Consider the following 26847-nt stretch of genomic DNA (forward strand, 5'->3'; position numbering starts at 1 on the left):
GCTCCCAGAACTCTCCAGTAGGGTTACACTACAGAGGCTCACAGTGGTGCCCCTTTTGAAAACACACCCTTTACTGGCTGCTTTCCTTTCCCCATTTCACACCCCTCCCCTATTGGTATTTCCTGGGGTCACTCTTAAATAAACTTTTTTCACTCAAATTCTTATCTTGAATTTGCTTCCGGGAGAGCCCAAACTTCTGGGAATATATCCTTACACATATGCAAAATGACATAGTCAATTTATTAATTCACCATTGTTTTAATCATGAGAGATTAGAAATAACATATCAAAAGGAGACTGGTTAAATACACTATAATTCACTCACACAATGAAATATTATTAAGATGCATAAAAGAATGAAAAAGTACTTTATATCTTATATGAAACAATGTCTGAGCTATATTAATGAAAAAAGCAAGATGCAGAACAATATAAATAATGTATTCTATCATTTGTGTAAAAAGCATGTGTGTGTGTGTGTGTGTGTGTGTGTGTGTGCGTGCACACATGTGCATTCATTTGCATACACCTAGAGTCTTTGTGAAGGAGATTCCAAAACACAGAGCCTTGACCACCCTTTAGGAGTGGCTTGAATGGCTGAGGGGACCAGATGTAAAGGAGACTTTTCACCACACACCCTTGCACATCTTTTGATTTTTGTGTTCTGGACAGGTTTATCAATTCAAAAAATAAAAGAAATATTAAAATAACAAGTAAACAAATAGATAAAAGGAGGTGTATCATTGCTTATTGGACATATTTACTTCTCATGTGGGATGGGTTTGGACAGGCTCCTGTTGACTAACCAGATACTGGTTCTACATTGGTTTCTCCAAGCAGTATCAGTCCCAGCTACACAAGCTTCTGCAGGTCTGCATGCTCATCCACAAAGGGAGGTCTCATTTCCTTCAGTGGGGAGAGCATCTACTGCTTTCCTTTTAAGTTCACCCACAAGACCCGTCATCACCTCTGTCCAGGAGGAATGCCTACCAGCACCTTCACACAAGGAAGCCCAAGCAATTCCCTTGTGCCTGAGAAGGTGTACTGAAGGCACTTGCCCCCATGCAAGAGACATCTGAGTCACACACTCTCATGAGCACAGTTGCACACACACACATGAATGGAAATGGAAACCCAAGCAGGTCTTTCCTGAGTGAGACATCACCACCCCAGTCTCCTAATGGACATGTCTGCTTGCTTCAGGAGAGCCCAGTCAATGGAGAAGGAGCTGTTACTGGGGTGGGGCAGTTTCAGGACCAGCTTCACTCATCATATCCTTGTACTGCCGTTTGAAGAAACCGAGCTGTGGGAGCAGAGACAGAGGAGTAAAGGCCACCGAAGCCAGGGGAGCAGGTAAGGGCCATGCTGACCAGGAGAGACAGAGAAACAGAGACAAAGAATAATGTGACAGAGTGTTGAGGGACATGGGAAAAGGAGCAGGGAGAGAGATGGCATCAATATTGGGGCCAGTAAAGACAGAAGAGAAATATAAAATATAAGAAGGAAGAGAGGAAGAACTACCCCTTATGTAATGGTCATTCTGTACCGAGGAGCACTCTAAGTGCTCTGCATATATTAGCTCAAGTACTTTCACAAAATGGGTATTTATATTCTCATTTTACAGCTAAAGAAACTAAGGATCTGTGATTTGCCAAATATCACACTGTTAGCAGCACTGCTATGAGTCAAACCCAGGAATGAAGCTGCTGAGTAAGAAGCAGTAAAGGGAGATGGGAGCCAGCAGGAAGGGGGCCATGAAGGAATACCTTGTACAGTCCCATGGTAATGAGGGCCAAGAGCACCAAGCCCCCCACAGAGCTGCCCACAATAAGTGGTACAGGGTCGTGCACTTCATATGGCTCCACTTTGGTCTCTGTCTAGGGCAGGGAGAGAGGAAGTGGGGGTGCATCAAAGGAGACAGATTCTGGATTTCTGGGGGTCCCCCAGCTAGACCTTGTGTACACCATAAACCCAGTAACTAACCACGCCCCAAGCCCCTAACCCCAGCCCTCGGTCTTCCCTCTTCCACCCACCTCTCCCACCCTCCCAATCTCTATCAATCTCTATCTCTCTCCGTCTCTGTCCACCAATCCCAGCCTCCCTTCCTCCTTCCAATTGTCCCTCTGTACCCAAGACAGATACCTGGGCCCTCACAAATGCCCCCTGTCCTGGAAGCAGGGCAAACATCAAGTCATTAAACAAGATCTCCGCTGTGCTCAGAACCTGAAGGTAATTATGTGAAGTCTGTGGGAGAGAGAGGGTGGGAGCTGAACCCATGGGCCCCCTGCAGTATCATATCTGGCCCAGTTGAGCCTCAGGACCCCACATACTTTGATATACCAGTCAAATGAAAGGTTGCCTTTAAGGGTGACGTTGAATTCTTCTTGGCTGCCAAAGGACAGGATGTCACATTGGACTCTCTGACAGACAGCAATGGAGCAGTTCTGGGGAAGGGAGGAGAAGGGAGAGATGTCTAAGAAAGCTGAATGCAGAATATGCTCCGTGCATTCAGCTCACTCAGTTGAGAGACAGCACCAATGTGGGGACAATGCTGAGTCTCTATGTGGCCCCGAATCTGGGGTTAGGCTTATTCTTACCAGCACTGAGGTCATCTTAAGCATGGCCAGGAAGTCAGAGTGAGGGGGGACCCTCTCCTCAGTGTGGCATGTACTGGAGAGGTTCTGAGGAAAGACAGACACTGTGAAAAGAGAGAAATGAGGGCTCCTGGGTCCACCCTCAAAGAGGGTAAGATGGCCCAGACCAGCGAAGAGTCAGAAATGGCTCCAAAACAGAGATTTTAGGAAGACCAGGGCTGTGGAGGGAGGATTTGGGCCTACTCTTCAGGCCTAGCTAGACTTACCTGGGAGAAGGTGACCTGGGGATGTTCCCACACAGCCACCTTGTTCAGCTGGATAGGGATCCAGAAGACCACACTGATGGGGAGGCTCCTCTGTCCCAAGTTGTTGAACTACAAGGTGTATGTTGGGAAAGGGGAAGAATATCAGGGCTCTGGCCTTTCTGCTCCTACAAGCAACTACAATCAGCCTCCCACCCCTGACAGCCTGGCACACCTAAATAAGGCCTCACAGACCAAAGTGCCCTACCACTTGATGCTTTCTGGGAGGTAGTCATGTGTTGTGGTTAAACACATGTTCAAGAGTCAGACAAGTTAGTCCTAAGTAGTGGCTCATCCACTTACTAGTGGCGAGACCATGGGCATATTTTGTTAACCTCTCTATGCTCGTTTCTTCATCTGTAAATGGGAAAATGATAGTGCCTCCATCATAAAGTTATTATGAAGATAAAATGAGTGAATTATGGATGTGTGTATACAATCGGCCCTCTGTATCCACAGGTTCTGCATCCTTGGATTCAACCAACCATGGATTGAAAGTATTTAGGAAGAAAATGTTACATTGTTGTTGACGTGTACTATGTAGTTAGACCTACAAAAATTGCCTAATATGTACAGACTTTTTTTTCTTGTCATTAGTCCCTAAACAATATAGTATAACAACTATTTACATAGATTTTACATTGCATCAGGGTATCTAAGTAATCTAGAGATAATTTAAAATATAAGGGAGAATGTTCATAGGTTATATACAAATACTATATTACTTTATATAAGGAACTTGAGCATCTGTGAATTTTGGTAATGGCTGGGGGTGAGGGAGGGTTGGTCCTGGAATCAATCCCCTTTACAAACCAAGGCGACAGCTGTATGCACATATGTGTGTGTATGTGCAGAGTGAAAGCAAACTTGGAACAGAGCCTGGAACATAATAGGCACCTGAGGCTTGTTTCCCATCACTATTTCTGCATTCTCAGCACATTGATTTCCCTTCCTGGATCCTCAGCTCCCCACCTGATACTGATGCTTTATAACATGGCTGGTCTTCTCTGAAGCTGTGAAGTTGAGATATTTGGTAGAGACTTCATGGCTGACGGTGGAAAAAAGAAGGGACAGGAGGTAACAGAACATCAGGAGTGTTCTGAGAGGGAGGTCTCAGGGTAAGTGTGTAAGGGGGTGAACAGGGCCATGGGTAATACAGCTCTGAGAGAATGCTGTTCAGGAGGGACAATGTGTGTGCCAGTTTAGGCCACACACACACACACACACACACACACACACACACGCACGCACATGCATAAATATATGCACAAACACACACTCGTGCACAAATACACAGGCACACGTGTGCACAGACATATACACAGATAAACAATGGGCTAAGTCCAGCCCAGTGGTAAAGGCAGAGATAAAGCCCTAGAAGCCATTACCTGGCGACCACCATATAGACAGTGTATTTCACAGGCAGCTCCAGCTGGAATTCAGTTTTGTTGGTCCTGGGCATGTTGTTATCACTGAAGAGAAACAGAGAGTTCTTTTCTTTTCCCTCTCCCCGACCCTCCACCTCCAACCAACCACCAAGTCCTATTCTCTCTAAATCCTAAACCCCACTGTTCTCTACCCCCTGAATCTACTTAGCCCAGGCCCATAACTACTTACCTGGATGTCTGCAGTGCCTTCTTCTCATTGGTCCTTGAGTTTAAAACTGTTCCCATACCAATCCCCAGCCCTCCTGGAGGGTGATCTTTCTAGCATGCAGATGTGATCATGTCACTCCCAAGTTAAACTGCAAATTTCCTAAGAGCACCCATCAGTCATTTTATGACACTGCTGATATCTAACCAATTCTAAATCCTACATTATATCCTTAAGCCATACTTAAAAACAGCCTGATCTTTCCAGTCCCCAGGCTTTGCTTGGTACACTCTTCCTTCTTTCTGTCTTCATGCCTATCCTCCATTTATGCCTTTGCTTGGTTAACTCAGCCTAAACATTTCTTCAGGAATCTTCTCTGAATGCCAAACTCCCAAGAACACAGGACATAGTTTATTTCATACAATATTATAATCACAAGCTTTCCTGCCTATTTTTGCCACTAAATTATAACCTCTGTGAAGGCAATAACCACAGCTGTCTTGTCCATTCCTGCCCCACCAGTACTGACCACAATGCCTGGCACATGGTGGGTGCTCATTCAGTGTTTGTTGAATGAGCTGAAGGGAGAACCAGTGGGGAGAGGGCAATGGTTCACCCCGGGCAGAGGGTTGGGGCCTCAAAAGAGAGGATGCTTGTAGGAGGCCAGGCACAACATACCTGGTCACACTGGCTTTGAGAAGTACTCTGTTTCCAAGGGAAGCATTAGATTCCACATCTAATGTGATATTAAAGGTGACCTGGAGTTAGAGAAAGGAGAGACAGTGACAAGTATAGAAGAGAAGAAACACCCAAATATTCATTAACTGAAGAATGGACAAATAAAATGTGGTACATCCATACAACAGAATATTACTCAGCAGTAAAAATGAAGTCCTGACACATGCTGCAGCATGGATATCCTTGAAAACATGCTGAGTGAAAGAAGCCAGTCACAAGGGACCACATATCATATGATTCCATTTATATTAACTGTCCAGAATAGGCAAATCTAGAGACGGAAAGTGGTTGCCTAGTGCTGGGAGAGATAGGAGGACTGGGGTTGATGGCTAAGAGGAGCAGGGTCATTTCTTGGGGTGAGAAAATATTCTAAAATGATCATGATGATAGATTCACAACTCTTTGAACAACCTAAGAGCCATTGAATCATATACTTTAAATGGGTGAATTGTGTGGTATATGGATTATATCTCAATAAAACTGCTTCTCAAAAAAGGAAACTCTACTTTAAAAAAAAAAAAAAGAATTTAGAAGATGAAAAAGAAAAGGTGAGGAGAAGCCCACAGCCTGACCTCTGACTTTTCTGGGAAGATGGGGTGATTTATGTTGCATCTGCAGCTCTGCAAGGCATCAGGACCTTTGATGGAGGTATCAGACTCACAGGTCACATGCCAGGATCGCCATGAGTGCCAGTTCTGGAAAGCAAGAGAGGCAGAAGTGGTGATTACAACCACTAGCCATGGGGACCAGAAAAGCAAAGTCAAATGGAGCCTATGAAAGGTTTGGCTACCTGGACCCCTGACACAGTCCGATAGGACAAGCCAGGAGGGTAGAAGAAGGTGACTTGAGTCTTGTAGGAATCCTCGCCCTGGTTTCTCACAGTCAGCGTCACGTTGAAGTCCCGGGGACCACCCACCACCAGGGTGTCCAGGCTGTGGGAGGAATAAGGCAGGCCATGAGATGCTGAAGGCTTCCCTGTGGCAAGTCTGCTCTGTTGGGAAAGAGGTGTGAGCTCTTGGAGATGGAAGACGGTGGATGGGGCAACCATACAAACACCTCCAGCTGATCTGTGCCAGGCTCCCTTAGGGACCAGGAGAGAAAACAGAGCACCAGTTCTCAGTGTAGGCTTGAAGGTAGCAATGAGGGAAAGAAGCTCACCTCATAAAACTGAAGGCGATGCTGAGGTCATCCTGGCAGATGCTGTCATTACCACAATTCTTCTCAAAGGGAAACTGCGAAAAATAGAATATGATAAAATGAAATAAAAGGAAATAACGAAATAATATGAAAAGAAACAATAAAATATTGAAATAAAATTATTTGAAATAAAATGAGCTTCAACAATCTTGGCCTCTTGTCCCTTCCATTCCCCTGCAGGACCCCAACTCCAGGACTCACCAAGGCTGTGAAGAGTCTCTGAGCATCCACAGCCAGCACTGGCCGGAGGTTCCCAAAAGAGGACAAGGGCTGCCCCACCAGAGAGAAGTTGAGGCGAAGGACAATCGGAGTTACTGAGTTCTTTACACAATCCTGAGAGATAGCAAGGGTTTGGGGGTCTGCTTCCTCAGCTTCCCAAGCCCACCCACGCTTGGAGGAGCCAGAAATGTGGCTACCCACTGCTCACCGGTAACTGTAGCTTCAAGGTCTCACATTTCCGATTCAGCCCCAAGCTCTGAGTCTGTCTGTATGTGTTGTTCTTTGTCTCATCAAAGATGGCCCGGGAAAGCTGATGACTTGGGTCCAGGGCCAGGTCATATGTGACAATGCTCTGGATATCTCCTGAAGGGGCAGGGCATCACAGTTGTGAGGATTTTGGCTTTGGGGTCAGACAGGCAGGTGTTCGAGGCTCAGCTCCTCTGCTCCCTAGCTGTATGATTTGGGGTGTTATCTGACCTCTTTGAGTCTCAATTCTTTATTTTTAAATCGAGGACAATAACTGTACCTTCTCAATGGTGAAAATGAAATGAAATAGTGTCTATAAAGCATTTAGTATAGTGCCTGCCATATAGTAAGTGCTCAGTAAATGGTAGCTTTTCTGCTACATAATAGAAAATTAAGCATATATCTCTGGGTGCTTTTAACATTTTTTCTTTGTCTTTGGTCTTCAGCAGTTTGTACCTTGGTATGGTACAGTGTGTAATGTTGTATACACTGATATATGTACTGCGTATTATTTCTTTTATATTTATTCTACTTTAATTTGGTAGAGAATCTTGCTGTCTTTCATTGATTTAGAAAATTCTTCACCATTATTTCTTCAACTGTTGCTTCTCTCTTGTTCTCTCTCCCAATCTCAATCTCTCTCTCTCTCCACCCCCCCCCCATTCCTTTTAGAATTCCAATTACATGTTTATTAAGTCTTTCACCATGTCCCATACATCTTGTATGGTTTCTCTCTGTAGTTTTAATCCTTTTCTCTGTGTGTGTTAATTGGAGCATTTTCAATTGATTTACTTTTCAGTTCACTAACTCTCTGTTCTGCTTCTAATCTATTAAATTCGTTTATTGAATTCTTAATTTCAGTCAGTATATTTTTCAGTGCTAGAATTTCCATTTGATCCAATTTTATGAATTTCAAGTCTTTTCCAAAGTTCTCCATCATTTTCTCTCTTTTCTTAAATATAATAATTGAAGTTATGTTTTAAATTTCTACCTGATAAAATTTCTGAATCACCTATTGGTCTATTTGTATTGTCTATTGTTTCCCTTGGTTGCTGGACTCGATGGACATTGTCCTAATAGAAAGACCAAGTTGTTTACCAAGGTCTCTCCAAAATCTCTATTTCCCTAGCACTGGGAAGCTGCTGAATTTCTACTACACTCTTTGGCTCTCCAGTTTCTGTCTTCTACTGAGTGCCTTGGAGTACTGACCTGCACATGCATGGCTTAAGAGCCAGCCAATGACTTGAGAGGAATTTCTATGTAAACTTGGAGGACACTTTCTCTGTAATCCTCTACTCTCCAAGACTTCGTTCTCATTTCTAGCCATGCTGGCTGCTCCAAACTCTGACTGCTGTCTCCTTAGAACAATAAGATTACTACTAGACACCTAGTTTTATGATCTCCCCTATTTCTCTCTAGTACCACGACTACTATTCCCCCACTCCAAGCACAATGCCACTCTTTAAAAGTAGAAACAAGGGAAGAAGTCAAGTTAGTTGTGATAAAATGCATGCCTGAACACTTTGTGAATTTGTGTTTAGCTTTATCAACACAACCTCCCTTTTGAATGAGTTATCTCTCAGTTAAAAAAAAAGATCTCGGTTAATTCACAGGTATGGGGACCTTGTTTATCTGGAAAACTGAGAGAGTAAGGGAGTGCCACATGATCACTTCTTTGATGGGGTTTGCTGGGCCTCCCCACCCAACAAGGGAATGCTGTCAGAGCAAGAAGGCTGTCAGAGGCTATGAGGACTTTGCTTTGGACTGCCAAGAAGGCTGAAAAGGCTAGGCCACCCATCATTTAACCTTTTGAGACTTATTCCCCATCCTCACCTTCTCTCAGCCGGTCCCGTGTGCTCTTGTGAACACGGAGGCAGACTCTGACCTCCCCAGCAGTCTGGCCTTTCATCACATGTTCACGACACTCAAACACATTCCTTGCCAATTCCCTGGGTGTGAACTCCATGGTCACCTCAACTTTCAGCACAGGCTGGGACCTGTAGGGACACCAAAGGGCCATCAGGAGCCTTAAGACAGCAAAGCTGCTCCTTAGAGGGAAGACACCTGGTGTGCTCTGAAAGAAGTTCTCACCTGAGCAGCAGTACATGCCCCTGGGCCCCCACAGCCAGATCCACCAGTCCATCCATTGTGAGGTCCTGGCCCCCACTCAGTGACTGTCCAAAATACTGGAGCCTAGAGGAGAGCTGGGAGCCTGCAATTCGCTGAGGGTAGAAAAGAGGAGGAGAGAAAGAGTGGGAAAGAATAAGGAAATGTGTAACAGTTGCCCAGGGTGACCCAAAGAGAGATTGTCTAAGCCCCATTCAAATCCCACAACTTCTCAAGGAATTACAGCAACTATTCAGCTTCAGATCACAGTCTTGAGATGACACCCAAAGTTTCCATTAATTACCTAGTTTTTGAAGGAAAACAAATAGTTTTACAGGAAAGAAGTTACATCATATACTACTTTATTCAACTGAATCTCATTTACATAGTTAGGATAATGCAAACACGAAATATTCATCTTACCAAAATCATCATATAAATATAAAGAGTGAGAGAAGGAGTAGAAGCCATTTGAATACGTGGCAACAGGAGTCTAAAGGAGCTCAGTCCTCACCTCCCATAGAGGGAAGTCAAAGCTAAAACAAACATCAAGACACCAGGAAGATAATCATGCCATTAGAAAGTATAGAGAATTATCTAAAGAACTAAAAGTAGTTTCTTCAAGAGAGGGAGAAATAAAAGAAAATAACAATATAGGTATGGAAATCGTTATTCTTCATAATAAACCTTTAAGAACTTTGAGTCTCTAATATATGTGCAAGAATAACACTGAAAGAGTAACACATAATTTAAAAAGAAAAGGTTAAAGAATTTTTATCCTGTACTTAATGCCACTGAACTGTACACTTTAAAAAGGTTAAAATTTTCTGTCATGTGTGTTTAACTACAATTTTATTTCTTGAGGTAGGCCTATATTGCTATGACTTTTCCTCTTAGGAGTGCTTTCGCTGTGTCCCATAGATTTTGAGTTGTGTTTTCATTTGTCTCTAGGTATCTTTTGATTTCTTCCCTGATCTCATTGACAACCCATTCATTGTTTAGTAGCATGTTATTTAGCCTTCATGTGTTTGTGTATTTTCCAGTTTTTTCTTGTAGTTTATTTCTAATTTCCTACCATTGCGATTGGAGAAGATGGTTGATATGATTTGTCTTCTTAAATTTATTGAGACTTGTTTTGTGTTCTAACATAAGATCTTTCCTAGAAAATGTTCCATGTGCGCTTTTTGAGAAGCATGTGTATTTTGCTGCTTTGGGGTAGGATGTTCTGAAAATATCCATTAAATCCATCTAGTCTAGTGTGTCTTTTAGGCCCATTGTTTCCTTGTTGATTCTTTGCCTGGAAGATCTGTCCATTGGTGTCAATAGGGTGTTAAATTCTAGTACTATAAGTGTATTACAGTTTACCTCTCCTTTTATGTCAGTCAATAATGCTTTATGTATGTAGGTGCTCCTATGTTGGATGAGAATATGTTTACAAGGGTTATGTCCTCTTGATTTATCAATTCCATTATCATTATATAATGCCTTTCTTTGTTTCTTTGTTATGCCACAATTTTAAAAATGATTTGTCAACTGAAAGGAAGCATGGGATGCTGAAAATTTGCTATATCTTAATTTAGGTATTGCTTACTCAGGTTCACAGATAATATGAAAATTCATCAATTAAATTTTGTGTGTACACACATTATACCTCAATTTTTTTTGAGAAAAATTTATTGTATTCTGTTGAGAGGAAGTTTTGTTTTCAAATTATGTATAATGTAATAGTTGAGAGAGCCATAGCAGGTTTGCTTGTCCAAAACGGAGCACCCCCTACCCTAATCACAGGGAAAAAAAGCAAGTAAAAAATGCAAACAGTAGAACAATAGGATAGCATGATCCTTTTTGCATTTGGTTTTAACTTCAAAGTCTGTGGGGGATGTGTGCATATGTGCATGTGTGTGTGCATGCATGTATGTGGACACATAAAGTACTCTCCCCTAACCCTTGTTTTTCTTTGTGGGTTGAGTTATGGTGCAGATAAAGGGAAGAGAGTAGGGGTATCACTGTTTACTTTATTTCTTTTTTTATTAAGTTTATTGGGGGTAACATTGGTTAATACAATTATATAATTTTCAGGTGCACATTATAATTTGACATCTGTATATTCTATTATGTGATTACCACCCAAAGTCCAGTTTCCTTCAGCTACCATATATTTGATCCCCTTTATCCACTTCATCCTCTCCTTAAACCCTATGTTTGACTCCCTTTACCGAGTCTACCTCCCCCTTCTTCCCCCCACCAGTAATCACTACTCTATAGACTTCTGCTAACCACTAGTCTATAGTCCATGTCCATGAGTCTCTGTTTGTTTGTCCTGCTCATTTGTTGCTTTTAGGTTTATATCCCACATATAAGTGATAGCATGTAACTTTCACCTTTTTCTGTCTGGCTTATTTCGCTTAGCATGATTATCCCGAGGTCCATCCATGTTGTCGCAATGGCAGTATTTCATCTCTTCTTATGGCTGAGTAATATTCTATTGTATATATGTGCCACAGCTTCTTTATCCAAACATCTATCATAGGACACTTCGGTTGCTTCCATGTCCTGGTCACTGTGAATAGTGCTGCTATGAACATCGGTGTGCAAATATCTTTTTGGATATGAGTTTTCAAGTCTTTAGGGTAAATACCCAGTAGAGGGATTACTGGATCATATGGTAGATCAATTCTTAGTTTTTTGAGGAATCTCCATACTGTTTCCCATAGTGGCTGTACCAATTTGCAGTCCCACCAGCAGTGCATGAGGGTTCCTTTTTCTCCGCATCCTCTCCAACGTTTGTTATTACTTGTCCTATTGATCATAACTATTCTAATAAGTGTGAGATGGTATCTTAACTGTGGTTTTGATTTGCATTTCCCTAATAGCTAGAAATGTTGAACATCTTTTTGTATGTTTGCCATTTGTATGTCCTCTAGGGAGAAGTGTCTGTTCAGGTCTTCTGCCCATTTTTGATTGGATCGTTTGTTTTTGTTATTGAGTTTTATGAGTTCTTCATATATTTTGGATATTAGGCCCTTATTGGAGGTGTTGCTTGCAAATATATTTTCCCATTCAGATGGTTCTCTCTTTACCTTATTGATGATTTCTTTTGCTGAGCAAAAGCTTTTTAGTTTGATGTAGTCTCATTCATTTACTTTTGCTTTTACTCCCCTTGCCTTTGAGGTCAAATTCATAAAATCCTCTTTAAGTCTAAGGTCCTTGAGTTTAGTTATTAAGTTTTCGTCTATGCACTTTATTGTTTCAGGTCTTATATTCAGGTCCTTAATCCATTTTGAGTTAATTTTGATGTATGGTTATAGACAACAATCTAGTTTCATTCTTTTGCAGGTGGTTTTCTAGTTTTCCCAGCATCATTTATTGAACAGGCTTTCCTTTCTCCACTGAATGTTTTTGGCTTCTTTGTCAAAAATTATTTGCCCATATAAATATGGGTTTACTTCTGGACTCTCGATTCTGTTCCACTGTGTGTGTTCGTGTGTCTGTTTTGCTGTCAGTACCATGTCGTTTTGATTTACTGTCACTTTGTAGTATAATTTAAAGTCAGGCAGAGTGATGCCTCCAGCCTCATTCTTTTTTCTCAGGATGGCTTTAGCAATTGGGGGTCTTTTGTGCTTCTATACGAATCTGATGATTTTTTGTTCTATTTCTTTAAAAAACACTGATGAGATTTTGATGGAGACTGCATTAAATCTGCATAATGCTTTAGGTAACATGGTCATTTTAACTATGTTAATTCTTCCAATTCTTTCCATTTCTTTGTATCTTCTTCGATTTCTTTTAATAGAGTCTTATAGTTTTCATTATATAAGCCCTTTATTTGTTTTATTAGATTTATTCCTAAGTATTTTATTCTTTTGTTGCAATTGCAAAAGGAAAGATTTTTTCCACTTTGTTTCTGATGCTTCATTATTAGAGTATAGGAACGCTATGACTTTACTGTATCACTGTTTACTTTAGATTTATAAATTTGTACAGGCATGTAAAGCTTTTGTAATAAAAGTTAAGTAAAATCAGAGCCTTCAAACCCCATTCACACAGAGAAGCAAAAGGCACCAAATGAAAAGAGGCATAATTAGAATATTCACACAATTATGGAAAGAGGTGCCATGATACAGAAAGAAGTGGGTAAGGCAGTGGTTCTTAGCCCTGATGACAACTTAAGAGCCTGTAAAAAAATATACTGGGGGCAATATAGCGTACTATTCCTTTTATATAAAGTTCTAGAATGGGTAAAACTAATCTGTGGTGAAAAATAATCAGAACTGCAGTTTCCTCTGGGATGGAGTGGGTTCAGAAATTGACTGGGAAAAGGCAGGAGGGAACTTTCTGGAGTGATGATGTTTTGTATTTTGTTAGGAGGGTTGGTTACACAGGTATATGCATTTGTCAAAAGTCATTGAATGGCTAAAAATTTGTGCATGTCTTATTTATAAATTTTATCTTAAAACTAACAGTAAGCAAATATTAGTTAATGATATACATGCTGAAGTATTTATAGGTGAAGTAGACTAATATTGCAACTTACTTTGAATTCCTTAATTAAATAAGATGGACTGTAGAGGAAGAATGACTATGTGATCAAGTAAATCTAGTAAAATGTTAATTGTAGATTCTAGGTTGTAAATATATAGGTGTTTACAGTACAGTTCTTTTAACTTTGCTTATAAATTTGAAAATGTTCTTAATTCCCCGAGAGGGGCCCTGTCTGTCTGCACAAGTCACAAGCCCCATGATGCATGCAGTTCTGGTAGGGTTTCCTCTGATGGGAGATATTCAGTGCTAAAACTGGGATAGACCTAGGCAAACCATGACTTTTGGTTACCCTACTAGACTGAGATTCGGAAAAAAGGAATGCCTACATCCCAACACTTCCAGCTTCTCATTTCTACCTCTAAGCCTTAATCTTATCGGTACAGTGTGGGTGTTGGTGCCCCTAAGACCTTCTTTAGTTGTGGTAAGAATTTAGAATTGAGGAGTCTTTGAGGTTTCTGTGAAGTGTGTTATATTTTTAAAATTCTGAAAAGGAGTAATGGAAGAACTAATCTGGCAGCTGTGAGAAACCTGAATTAGAAAGCAACAGATCAGCAAAGAGGCTACTGTCATGATAGGGACAGTGATAGGGCCTCACCTGGCTGTGGGAGAGGCTGATGCCCAGTTCTGAGGTTCCATGAAATAGGTAGACAGCACCCCGGTTCTCCTGCTCTCCTGGGGCCCCGATGGCCACGTCCATCAGCTTGTCTCCATTTACGTCCCCCAGCACTGTCAGGGCTGCCCCAAAGCGACTCCAGGGATGGCCTTGCTCCCCACGGAGAACAGCGTTACACTGCCACCTAGACCTCTGCTAAACAAAAACAGTGCCAGCCCCCAACCCTGGCAACTTCTCCACCCCACACCCAGGCCCCACCCAGCCCAGGTCCCATCAGCCACTCACCCCCCGGGGCAAGGGGCACACAGACACCTGGCCCCCCCGAGTCAGCTCATAGTAATGGGGGGCCCCGATGAGGACCAGGTCGGAACTACCATCTCTATTCACGTCCACAGAGCAGAGCGAGGCCCCGAAGTAGGAGCCGATCTGAAAGAGACAAGGCCAGGATCGCATACCACTTCCCACCTAAAGCAGAGCGGGAAGGGGTCAGGGGGCGCGGGGGGCGATTCCACTATGAAAAATATCATGCCTTCTGGGGAAAGCCCTTGGAGCAGATGTGATCCTCTATATAATTCATGATAAATTCTCATTTGGATGTGCTGCCGGAGAGAGAAGCATGTTATAGATTTGGTGAGCAGTGGGTAAGGATTTACTCCAAATGGTGTTTCAGGGAGATTAAGATAGCAAAGAACTTGGATTGGAAAACACAGACAGAAAAGCTTACAAGAGCAGACAGGATATCTTCTCAATACATTGGAAGTCTTTAGGAGAGTGAAAAATCAGAGTTGGCAGTCCGGCTAATAAGGAATCAACTGGCTTGTATTAAAAATAAATATTGCTGCAGGAATACTTTTGTGTGGTATTGAAAAATAATGTTTACCTTTTAAAAGAATTTTTAAAATATGTTAAAAAAAAAAAGTAGGTTCAATGTCAGTATGTAGACTTCACCCATAGGATTCATCCATTTAGTCATTCGTTCATTCATTTATTCAACAAACAAGGGTTTGTTATTTGCTGAGCATGAGGCTAGGTAGTGGAGACACAGAGCCTTTCCAGGGCTCTCAGTGTAGCATGGTAGAGCTGAGATAATAGTAACAGATAAAGATAGCAATTTCAAATTAGGGCAAGTTCTAGGAAAGAAAAAATTCAGGGGATATCAAGACATGACTCCTGCCCCAGACAGCACTGAGGGAGGCCTTAATGACAGCTCAACAAAGACACTTAAGCATCAATCTAAAGTCAGTAGAATTTTTTTTGTTTTTAGGTCAGGTTTATTAGGATATAATTTACTTACAATAAAATCCAGCCTTCTTGGTGTAGTTTCATGAGTTTTGACAAAACACTAGTCATGTAACCATCACCATAGTCAAGATACAGAACAGTTTTATCATGCCTCACTAGAATCAACCTCTTCTCTCAATCACCAGTCCTTGGCAACTACTCATCTCTTTTCTGTCCCTATAGTTTTGCCTTTTCCAAAATGTTATATAAATGGAATTATATAGTATATAGCCTTTCAGGTCTGGCTTCTTTCAGCTAGAATAACATTTATATTCATCCATGGTGTTGCATGTATCAGTATTCCATTTCTTGTTATTTCTAGTGCATATTCCATTGTATACACCACAGTTTTTTTATCCATTCCCCAGCTGAGTGACACTTGGGTTGTTTCCAGTTTTGGGCAATTATGAGTAGAGCCACTAGAAACTTTCATATACAGGTTTTCATGTGAATATCTATACTTATTTCTCCTAGGTAAATAGTAAATATCTAGGAGAGGTATTGCTGTTATGGTAACTGTATGTTGAACTTTATAAGATACTGACAAATTGTTTTCCAAAGTAGGCATGCCATTTTTCATTCTGACAGCAATGTATGAGAGTTTTCATTGATAAACATCCTTGCCAGTACTTGATATTGTCAATTTATTTCTAATACATGTGCAGTAGCATCTAATTATGATTTTAATTGTATTTCCTTGATGATTATTAGCATGGAACATATTTTCATTTGCTTCTTTGCCATCTATACACCTTCTTTGGTGAAGTGTCTGTTCAAATATTTTGCTTATTTTTTAACTGTTTCTTGTTGTTGAATTTCAAGAGATCTTTATCATATATTCTGAATTTAAGTCCTTTGTCAAATATGTAATAACAAAAGAAGGAAGACTTACAAATATTTTCTCCCAGTCTCTTTAGCTTATCTGTTCATTCTCTTAATAGTGTCTTTCACAGAGCAAAAACTTTTTATTTCAATGAATTTTTATTTATCAATTTTTCCTTTATGGACTACATTTATAGCATATCTAAGAATTCTTTGTTTAACACAAGGTCACAAAGATTTCCTCCTATGTTTCCTTCCACAAGTATTATAGTTTCAGATTTTACATTTAGCTCTATGATCCATTTAGAATTAATCTTAATATGATATGAGATATCGGTAGAGGTTTTCATTTTCTTTTGTTTTTTATTATGCATGTCCAATTGTTCCAGCACCATAGAGCTCTCCATTGAATTGTCATCGTGCCTTTATTGAAAATCAATTGACTAGAGGCTTCTGGTCAGGATGGTAGAAAAGGTAAACTCTGTTCATCTCTTCTAATGATCACATCAAAATTACAGCTAAATTACAGAACAACCATCATTGGGAACCACCTGAAGACTAGCTGAACAGAAGTCCTATAACTAAGGATATAAAGAAGAAGCCACATCAAGACTGGTAGGAGGGGCAGAGATGTGAAATGGGCAGGTCCCATATCAACGGTGTGGTAATTAAGAATTGGGAGGGATATCTCAGCTATGGAGGTTCCCCCTGAGGAATTAGGGGTCCAGCCTCACATCAGGCTCCACAACCCAGGCACCGGTGCCAGAAAGAAGAGTCTCCATAACACCTGGCTATAAAAACCAGAGGGAATTGCATTGGAGAAATACAAAGGGCTGCTGGAGACCAATGTGCTGCTCTTAAAGGGCCCACACACAGACTCACTCACTATCAAACTCACTCACTCTTAACCTCCAGCACAGGAACAGCAGCTTGAAAAGTGTTAGGGGCATACTAGGAGGAACTAATTGACTAACTTCAGGGTGAGGACTGGAAGGGCAGGGTTAAAGCAACTCTCTCCAGGGATGGAAGTGCTGGCAGCCACCATTGTTCCTCCAAGCCCACAGGCCCAGCGTAGGTGGGCACCAGATCTGAGCTCCCCACTAACCTGGCTAACACCATTCCCTGCGCTCTGGTGACTCTCTGAGAATCGACCCCACCCATCTCTCCTACATAGCCCAAGTCTCTTTCAGCAGTTCCTCTACACAAGTGGCCAGCTTTGGCTCATGCTGTAGACTTTCCTAAAATCTCTCAAAGGTCCACAAACTCCAAATGAGCCGTGGCAGCCTCAGCATGCCTTATACCTTTTGCTAAGTGGCCCCAAACCTCACATAAGCAGCAACCAGTCCTAACTTGCATTGTAACACCCATCAGGTGGCCAAGCCTGGCATAAGTGACAGCAAGTCTTGGCTTGGAACACAGTTTCAACTAAGCAGCTACAAGCCCAACACAAGTGGTGGCTGGCCTCAGCTTGCATTATAGTACCCATCAAAGGGTCCCCATTCTGACACAAGTGGCAGCCAGTCTTAGTTCACAGCATAGCCTCTCACAAGCAATTCCAAGCCCATCACAAGCAGCAACCAAACATATATCACTTTTTGGATCCTACGAGGTGGCCCCAAGCCAAGCACAAGTGACGGCTGATCTTGGCCTGCACCAGAGTCCATGACAAGAGGCTCCAAAACCACTACACCCAGTGGCCAGCTTCAGAACATACCAGAGCACCACCCAACCAACTCCACAAATGACATATCCAAAAGGTGAACTCAGTTGGCAACAGAGCCCTGCTAAAGTGACTCCCACTCTGTGGGATGAGCTCCCACACAACAGCCAGCCCTCACAGCCAGTTATCCTGAGAGACAACCCCACCCAATGATGTGCCAATTGAGGCTCACCTACAAGATGAGGACACAAATAACCACACAGGGGACATTCTTGGAGCATCCAGCTCAGATAACCAGGGAGACAGTGCCACTGAACCCCATAGGACACCTTCTACATAAAGCCATTATCTCAAGACGATGAGACATATCAAATATACATAATACATAGAGACGAACACAGGGAGTCAGCCAAATTGAGAAGAAAAACAAAAATGTCCCAAATGAAAAAACAGGACACAGCTCCACAAAAAGAACTAAACAAAATAAGATAAGCAATCTACCAGATAAAGAATTCAGAACACTGGTTATAAGTATGCTTAATAAACTTAGGGGAGAACTTCAACAAAGAGATAGTAAACATAAAATAAGACACAGAAACCATATAAAAGAACCAGTCAGAAATGAATAATACCACCTGAAAAATATATAATTGTATTAACCAATGTTACGCCAATAAACTTAATTAAAAATTTTTTTAAAAAAAAAGAAATGAATAATACAACAATTAAAATGAAGAATACATTAGAGGAAATCAACAGCAGATTAGATGAAGCAGAAGATCAAATCAGCAACCTGGAAGATATGGTAGCAGAAAACACCCAATCAGAACAATAGAAAGGAAAAAGGACTTTAAAAATGAGAATATTTTAAGGGACCTCTGGGCCAGAGTCAAGCATGCCAACATTCACATCATAGGGATACCAGAGGAAGAAGAGACAGAGCAAGGGATTGAAAACCTACTTGAATAAATAACTAAAAACTTCCTCAACTTGGTAAAGGAAATGAACATACAAGTCCAGAAAGTTCAGAGTTCCAAACAAAATGAACTCAAAAAGGCCCACCCCAAGACATATCATAACTGAAATGTCAAAGGTTAAAGACAAAGAGGGAACCTTAAAAGTAGCAAGAAAAAAGCAGTTAGTTACATTCAAAGGAGCCCCCATAAGATTATCAGCTGATTTCTCAACAGAAATTTTGCAGGCTAGAAGGGAATAGCACAAAGTACTCAAAATGATCTAAGACAAAGACCTAAAACCAAGATTACTCTATGCAGCAAGACTATCATCTAGAATTGAAGGAGAGCTAAAGAGCTTACCATGCAAGAAAAAGCTAAAAGAGCTCATCACCACTAAACCAGTATTACAATAAATATTAAAGGGACTTTTTTAAGAAGAAGAAGGGAGGACATAAATAAAATGGCAATAATTACATAACTATCTATAATTATTTAAAATGCAAATAGACTAAATGTTCCCATCAAAAGACATAGGGTGGCTGAATAATTTTTTTAAGAAAAAGACTTATACATATGCTGCCTACAAGACCCACTTCAGATCGAAAAACACACAGACTGAAAGTAAAGGAATGGAAAACAAAACATCATGAAATGGAAATGAAAAAAAAATTGAGGGAGCAATACTTATATCAAACAAAATATACTTTAAAACAAAGGCCGTAACAAAAAAACAAAGAAGGGCATTTCTTAATGATAAAGGAATCAATCCAACAAGAGGATATAACTCTCATAAATACCTAGGCACCCAATATCTGAGCACTTAAATATATAAAGCAAATATTGATGGACATAAAGATAGAGATTGACAGTAATACAGTAATTGTAGGGGACTTTAACATCCCATTGACATCAAGAAATAGATCATCCAGGGAGAAAATCAACAAGGAAACAGCAGCCTTAAATAACACATTAGACCAGACAGATTTAATTCATATTTTTAAAGCATTTCACCCAAAGTAGCAGAAAATACATTATTTTCTAGTGCACATGGAACATTTTCAGGATAGGTTACATGTTAGGCCAAAAACCAAGACTCAAAGAATTTAAGAAGACTGAAATCATATCAAGCATCTTCTCCAATCACAATTGTATGAAACTACATATCTATAAGAAGAAAACAAAAACACACAAACGCATGGAGACTAAATAACATGCCACTAAATAATGAATGGGTCAACAACAAGATCAAGGACGAAATCAAAAACACCTTGAAACAAATTAAAATGAAAACACAATGACACAAAATCTATGGAACACAGCCAAAACATTTCTAAAAAAGAAATTGATAGCAACACAGGCCTACCTCAAGAAACAAACAAACAAAAAATCTCAAATAAAAAATCATACCTTACACCTGAAGGAACTAAAAATAGAAGAAGAAATAAAGCTTAAAGAGAGTAGGAGAAAGGAAATACTAAAGACCAGAGTGGAAATAAATGAAATAGATTTTTAAAAAATAGAAAAGATCAATGAAACCAAGAGCTGATTCTTTGAAGGATAAATAAAATCGATAAACTTTAACCAGATTCATCAAAAAAAAAAAAAAGAGAAGACCCGAATAAATAAAATCAGAAATGATAGCCATTCTAACAAGTGTGAGGTGATACCTATTGTGGGTTTAATTTCATTTCTCTGATGATTAGTGGCCTTGAGCATCTTTTCATATGTCTATTGGCCATCTGTATTTCTTCTTTGGTGAAATATATATTCAGGTCTTCTGCTTATTTTTTAATTGGATTGGTTGTTTGTTGTTTGTTGTTGTTGTTGTTGAGTTGTATGAGTTCTTTATAAATTTTGGATATTAGCTCCTTATCAGATGTGTCATGAGCGAATATCTTCTCCCATTCAGTAGTTTGTCTTTTTATTTTGTTGATGGTTTCCTTTGTCAGAATGACAATCATCAGTAAATCAAAAAAACAACAAGTACTGGCAAAGATGTGAAGAAAAGGGAACACTCATACTCTGTCAGTGGGATTGTAAATTGGTGCAGCCACTATGGAAAACAGTCTGGAGGTTATCAAAAAATTAATATGGATATACCTTTTGACCTAGCAATTGAACTTCTGGGTATTTATCAAAAGAAAACCAAAACAATAACTTGTAAAGATCTATGCATCCCTATGTTCATGGCAGCACTCTTCACAATAGCCAAGATGTGGAAGGAACCTAAACACCTATCAACAGATGATTGGATAAAGAAGTCATGGTGTAGAGCCAGAAGAAAGAAAGAGTATTCAGGGAGATCATTTCATAAACTATATAAATGTCTAACCAATGTACTCTATACTTGAAACTAATAAAATAAAATTTTAAATAACATTAATAAAAACCCCAAACTGAAAACAAATGTTTATCAACAGTATAATGGATAAACATCAGTATAACCACATAGTAGAATAGTAATTAGTTGTGGAATTGTATTAAGTACTACCACACATGGTAACAACATAAATGAACTTCAAAATTATTATATTGAGAAAAAGAAAGTAGGCATAAAAAAAGAAGTTATGGTTCATATATACAATGGAATATTACCCAGCCATAAAAAAATGAAACCCTACCATTTGCAATGACATCGATGGACCTAGAGGTTATTATGCTGAGTGAAATAAGTCAAACAGAGAAAGATAAATACAATATAATTTCACTTATATGTGGATCTAAGAAACAAAAAGAACAAATTAATCAAAAACAGACTCGCAAATATAGAGGACAATCTAATGATGGCCAGAAGAGAAGGGAGTCGAGGGGCTAAGAGAAAATGGGGAAGAGTTAAAAACAAATTAGTAGTTGATAGATGATCATGGGGATGGAGATCATGGCTTAGGGAATGTAGTCAGCAGTAAAGTAATGACTATGTGTATGTGTAGAGCCAGAGGGATGATAGAATAATCGAGGGGCTTGTATCATAAACTACATAAATGTCTAGCCACTATATACTTGAAACTAATAATAAAAATTTTTTAAATGAGAAATGAAAGAGAAGTGACCACTGACAATACAGAAATACAAAAGATTATAGGAAAATACTACAAAAAAATTATTAAATGTTCAAAGAATTAATAGGTATCATTCTCAAACTGTTCCAATTACTTGAAGAGGAGGAAAGGCTCCCAAACTCATTTTACAAGACCAGCATTATCCTGATTCCAAAACCAGATAAAGATATTACCCAAAAAAAGAAAATTATAGACCAATATCCCTGATGAATATAGATGCAAAATTCCTCAACAAAATATTAGCAAACTGAATCCAGCAATACATTAAAAAGATCATACAGGAGGAATCTGTTAAAAACATGGCTGAGTGATCACTCCCCTTGAAACAACAATAAGCTAAACATCTAAAACTCAACAAAAAACACCCAAACTACACACCATAACCTCTGAGCGTGCACATAAGAGCTACCACAGTTCAGAACCCGGGGTGTCAGGCAGTGGACTGGGAGTAATAAAGAAGCTGCCTCTTGCAGCCACAGGAGCTCCCTGAAGGAGGAGGGGAAGGGGAGAAGGAATGGCAAGTTCATTTGGTGAGTTCCCTGAACATTCCTTCCTGGGATAGCTGTGAGCTCCCCATAAGCAGCTGGCTGCAAGGCCCAGTCATCAGCACAGAAAGCAGAGAAGCGAAGTGGGACCGCAGAGGAACAATAGCTGATATTTGCCAGCCGCGGTTGAAAAACAGGCTGAGCCACAGCCCCCAACCTCCAACCCAAAGGGCCCCTCCCTCCATTTCCTCCGAGACCAAACACCACTGAGCCCCAGGAGAATCTGAGCAAATGCTGCCGACACTGTTGCTGACACTGACAGAGACTGAAACTGAGCATAGCGGGCATGAATAAATATCTACAAGAAAATTTAAAAAGCGTTATTAAGACTTTATATAAAGCAGGTATCCAAGAAGCTTGGACACCACCTACTGGAAACCAAAAGAGAAGAGCCTTCTTTGCAACAGGATAAAGAGAGACCTTTATATAATATATTCGTTCTGGAAAACCAGCAGAATACACTTCCATTAAGCACCATGAAAACCCAAGATGACAAGGCATCTCAGAAAGAAAGAGGAAAATCTCCATAAAATAGGCTTACAGACATAAAAATATGCAACTTAAATGACAGAAAATTCAGGATGGTACTTCTGAAAAAACTCAGTGAGATCCAAAACAACTCAAATCAACAATTTCAGGGAATGAAAAATACTAGAGGAGCAGAGCAAGGAGATTGAAACCCTCAAAAAGAACCAAATAGAACTTCTGGAGATGAAGAATACACTGCAAGCGTTGAAAAATGAAATAGCAAGCTTGGGAAATAGAGTCGACCAAATGGAGGAAAGGATCAGTGATATCGAAGACAGAAATCTAGAAATAAATCAGAAGGAGAAAGAGAGAAACCAAATAATAAAAAATAATGAAACAGAAATTCAAGGACTAGCTGATACCATCAAGAGAGGAAACATAAGAATAATGGGCATTATCGAAGGCGAAGAAAAGGAGCAGGGACTAGAAAGCATTTTCAGACAGATAGTGGATGAGAATTTCCCATATCTAAGAAACGAGCTGGAGCTTGGAATTCAAGAAGTCAACAGAATACCCAATTATCTCAACCCAAAAAGGCCTTCACCAAGACACATTGTATTAAAATTATCAAAAATCAAAGACAAAGACAGAATTCTCAGGGAAGCCAGAGAGAAGAAAATGGTAACTTATAAAGGAAAACCCATTAGATTATCCTCAGACTTCTCAGTGCAGACCTTACAAGCCAGAAAGGAGTGGAATCAAATATTTAAACTATTAAGTGAAAGGAACTACCAGTCTAGAATAATGTATCCAGCTAAGCTCTCCTTTAGATATGAAGGAGAAATTAAGACCTTTCCATACATACAAAAATTGAGGGAATTCTCCACTATGAGGCCTGCACTACAGGAAATATTGAAAGGGATCGGCTCACCTAAAACAAAATAACAACAACAAAATACATAATTCGGAGTGAAGAGACTATCAGGCAAATAGAAGCAGAAGAGCGCAATCCTTACTAAGAATAAGGCATTATAAGCTTAAATAATAAGAGAATTGCTATAGCAAGATAATAATGAACATTCAGCATACACAGGGACAAATTGAGATAACAATGACCAAAAAGAGGGGGATTTGAAGATCCAAATTTGCAAAGGGCAAGGGAGATAAGGCACGCACAGAAGAAAATGGATGACTGTACATATATAACTATTCTTTACATATTCATAATGGTAACCACACAACAAAGATTCAGAACCATTGTATATAATATAAACCAAGGGTATAAACCAAGGGAAAACCCAAACTCGATCAAAATAAAGAAAACAGAAGCACAAGGACAAGGAAACAATGGAGGAAACTGAGCTACCAGGAAGCAAAAGATATAACGGCTATAAGAAGACCTCGTAGTCTAATAATCACCCTAAATGTAAATGGACAGAACTCACCAATAAAAAGGCACAGAGTTGCAGATTGGATCAAAACACAAAACCCAACCATATGCTACCTTCAAGAGACACATCTCAGTTCCAAGGACAAATATAGACTCAAGGTGAAAGTGCGGAAAATGATATTTCAAGCAAATGGCATTCAGAGAAAAGCGAGAGTAGCGGTATTAATATCAGAAGATAAAAAAGGTAAAGAAAGATACTGAGGAACACTTCATAATGATAAAGAGAATCATGTATCACGAAGACATAACACTTATTAATATCTATGCTCCCAATCAGGGAGCCCTGAAATATGTTAAGCAGTTACTAACAGAACTAAAGGAAAAATAGACCAGGACACTATCAGAGTAAGGGACATAAATACCCCACTGTCAGATATGGACAGATCATCCAAACAGAAAGTCAGTAAGGAAATAACATCCTTAAGTGACACATTAGACCAACGGAACATAATTGACATTTACAGAGCCTTCCATCCCAAAACAGCTGCTTATACATTCTGCTCTAGTGCACATGGAACATTCTCAAGGACTGACCACATACTGAGACACAGAAATGGCCTCAACAAATATAAGAAGATTGAAATCATACCAACCATATTCTCTGATCATAATGCTTTGAAACTAGAAATTAACTGCAAAAGAAATCAGGAAGAACCACAAACACATGGAGATTAAACAATATGCTACTGAAGAATAAGTAGGCCAGGGAAGAAATAAAAAGAGAGATCAAGAGATACCTAGAAACAAAAGATAATAATAGTACAACATATTAAAACTTTTGTGACATGGCAAAAGCAGCCATAAGTGGAAAGTTCATATCATTACAGGCCTATCTCCAAAAACAAGAACAGGCCCAAATAAACAACCTAACACTTCATCTTTAAAAAACTAGAAAAGAAAGAACAAATGAAGCCTAAAGTCAGCAGAAGGAAAGAAATAATCAAAATTAGAGCAGAAATAAATGAAATTGAAAACAAACAAACAAAAAAGATAGAAAAAATAAATGCAACAAAGAGCTGGTTCTTTGAGAAGGCTAATAAAATTGACAAACCCCTGGCTAGACTCACTCAAGAAAAAAAAGAGAAAAGACACAAATAAACAAAATCAGGGATGAAGGAGGAGAAATTACAACAGACACTGCAGAAATACAAAGGATCATGCAAGAATACTATGAAAAAGTATACAACACCAAATTGAATAACCTAGAAGAAATGGACCAGTACTTAGAAAGATACAACCTTCCTAGACTGAATCAAGAAAAACTGGAAAATCTAAATAGACCGATCAGCAGTATGGAAATTGAAACATCGTCAAAACCTACCAAAAAGTAAAAGTTCAGAACCAGATGGCTTCACCAGTGAATTCTACCAACGTTCAAAGAAGATTTAATACCTAGTCTCCTCAAACGCTTCCAAAAAATAGAAGAGCAGACAATACTTCCCAACACATTTTATGAGGCCAACATTATCCTGATACCAACACCTAGTAAAGATAACAAAAAGAAAAAAAGAAAACTACAGACCAATATCTCTCATGAACACGGATGCAAAAATCCTAAATAAGATACTAACTAACCGAATACAGCAACATATTAAAAGGATTATACACCACAATCAAGTCGACTTCATTCCAGAGGCACAGGGATGGTTCAGCATACGCAAATCAATTAATGTGATACACCATATAAACAAATTAAAAAATAAGGCTCATATGATCATATCAATAGATGCAGAAAAAGCCTTCGACAAGATACAGCATTCATTTATGATAAAAAACACTTAACAAAATCTGTATAGAAGGAAAGTACCTTAACATAATAAAGGCCATATATGACAAGCCCTCAGCCAACATTATACTTATTGGTGATACACTAAAAACAGTCCCTCTGAGATCAGGAACAAGGCAAGGCTGTCCACTATCGCCACTGTTATTCGATATAAATTTGGAGGTCCTAGCGAGGGCAATCAGGCAAGAGAAAGATATAAAAGGCTTCCAAATAGAAAACGAAGAAGTCAAACTGTCACTATTTGCGAATGACATAATCCTCTATATAGAAAACCCTAAAGACTTTACAAGAACACTACTAGAAACAGTAAGCAAATACAGTAAATTTTCTGGATATAAAATCAACATTCAAAAATCCATAGCATTCCTATACTCTAATAATGAAGCATCAGAAACAAAGTGGAAAAAAATCATTCCTTTTGCAATTGCAACAAAAGAATAAAATACCTAGGAATAAATCTGATAAAACAAATGAAAGGCTTATATAATGAAAACTATGAGACCCTATTAAAAGAAATAGAAGAAGATACAAAGAAATGGAAAGATATTCCGTGTTCTCGGATTGGAAGAATTAACGTAGTTAAAATGACCATATTACCTAAAGCATTATACAGATTTAATGCAGTCCCCATCAAAATCTCATCGGCATTTTTTTAAAGAAATAGAACAAA

The 26847-nt window shown here is 39.5% G+C and overlaps 1 protein-coding gene across 5 annotated transcripts in view; it reads right to left on the minus strand.

Moving 5' to 3' along the window:
- Positions 1 to 745: 745 nt before the first annotated feature.
- ITGAM (integrin subunit alpha M) overlaps positions 746 to 26847 on the minus strand; it is a 61386-nt gene continuing 35284 nt past the window's right edge. For 2 of the 5 annotated variants that reach the window (XM_011378585.1, XM_023522470.1), the window contains 18 exons: positions 14436 to 14576; positions 14133 to 14345; positions 8981 to 9111; positions 8723 to 8886; positions 6852 to 7006; positions 6626 to 6757; positions 6386 to 6459; positions 6018 to 6159; positions 5800 to 5922; positions 5168 to 5247; positions 4285 to 4368; positions 3869 to 3944; positions 2861 to 2968; positions 2598 to 2681; positions 2331 to 2444; positions 2143 to 2244; positions 1767 to 1877; positions 746 to 1303 (listed from right to left, as the gene is read on the minus strand). In XM_011378585.1, the coding sequence (XP_011376887.1) occupies positions 1232 to 1303; positions 1767 to 1877; positions 2143 to 2244; positions 2331 to 2444; positions 2598 to 2681; positions 2861 to 2968; positions 3869 to 3944; positions 4285 to 4368; positions 5168 to 5247; positions 5800 to 5922; positions 6018 to 6159; positions 6386 to 6459; positions 6626 to 6757; positions 6852 to 7006; positions 8723 to 8886; positions 8981 to 9111; positions 14133 to 14345; positions 14436 to 14576 (2106 nt within the window). In that variant the 3' untranslated portion in view covers positions 746 to 1231. The remainder of the gene's footprint in view (positions 1304 to 1766; positions 1878 to 2142; positions 2245 to 2330; positions 2445 to 2597; positions 2682 to 2860; positions 2969 to 3868; positions 3945 to 4284; positions 4369 to 5167; positions 5248 to 5799; positions 5923 to 6017; positions 6160 to 6385; positions 6460 to 6625; positions 6758 to 6851; positions 7007 to 8722; positions 8887 to 8980; positions 9112 to 14132; positions 14346 to 14435; positions 14577 to 26847) is intronic. The other 3 variants (XM_011378586.1, XM_023522468.1, XM_023522469.1) reach the window with 3 other exon arrangements.

The sequence above is a fragment of the Pteropus vampyrus genome, unplaced genomic scaffold (assembly GCF_000151845.1).
Source record: "Pteropus vampyrus isolate Shadow unplaced genomic scaffold, Pvam_2.0 Scaffold347, whole genome shotgun sequence".
Taxonomy (NCBI): domain Eukaryota; kingdom Metazoa; phylum Chordata; class Mammalia; order Chiroptera; family Pteropodidae; genus Pteropus; species Pteropus vampyrus.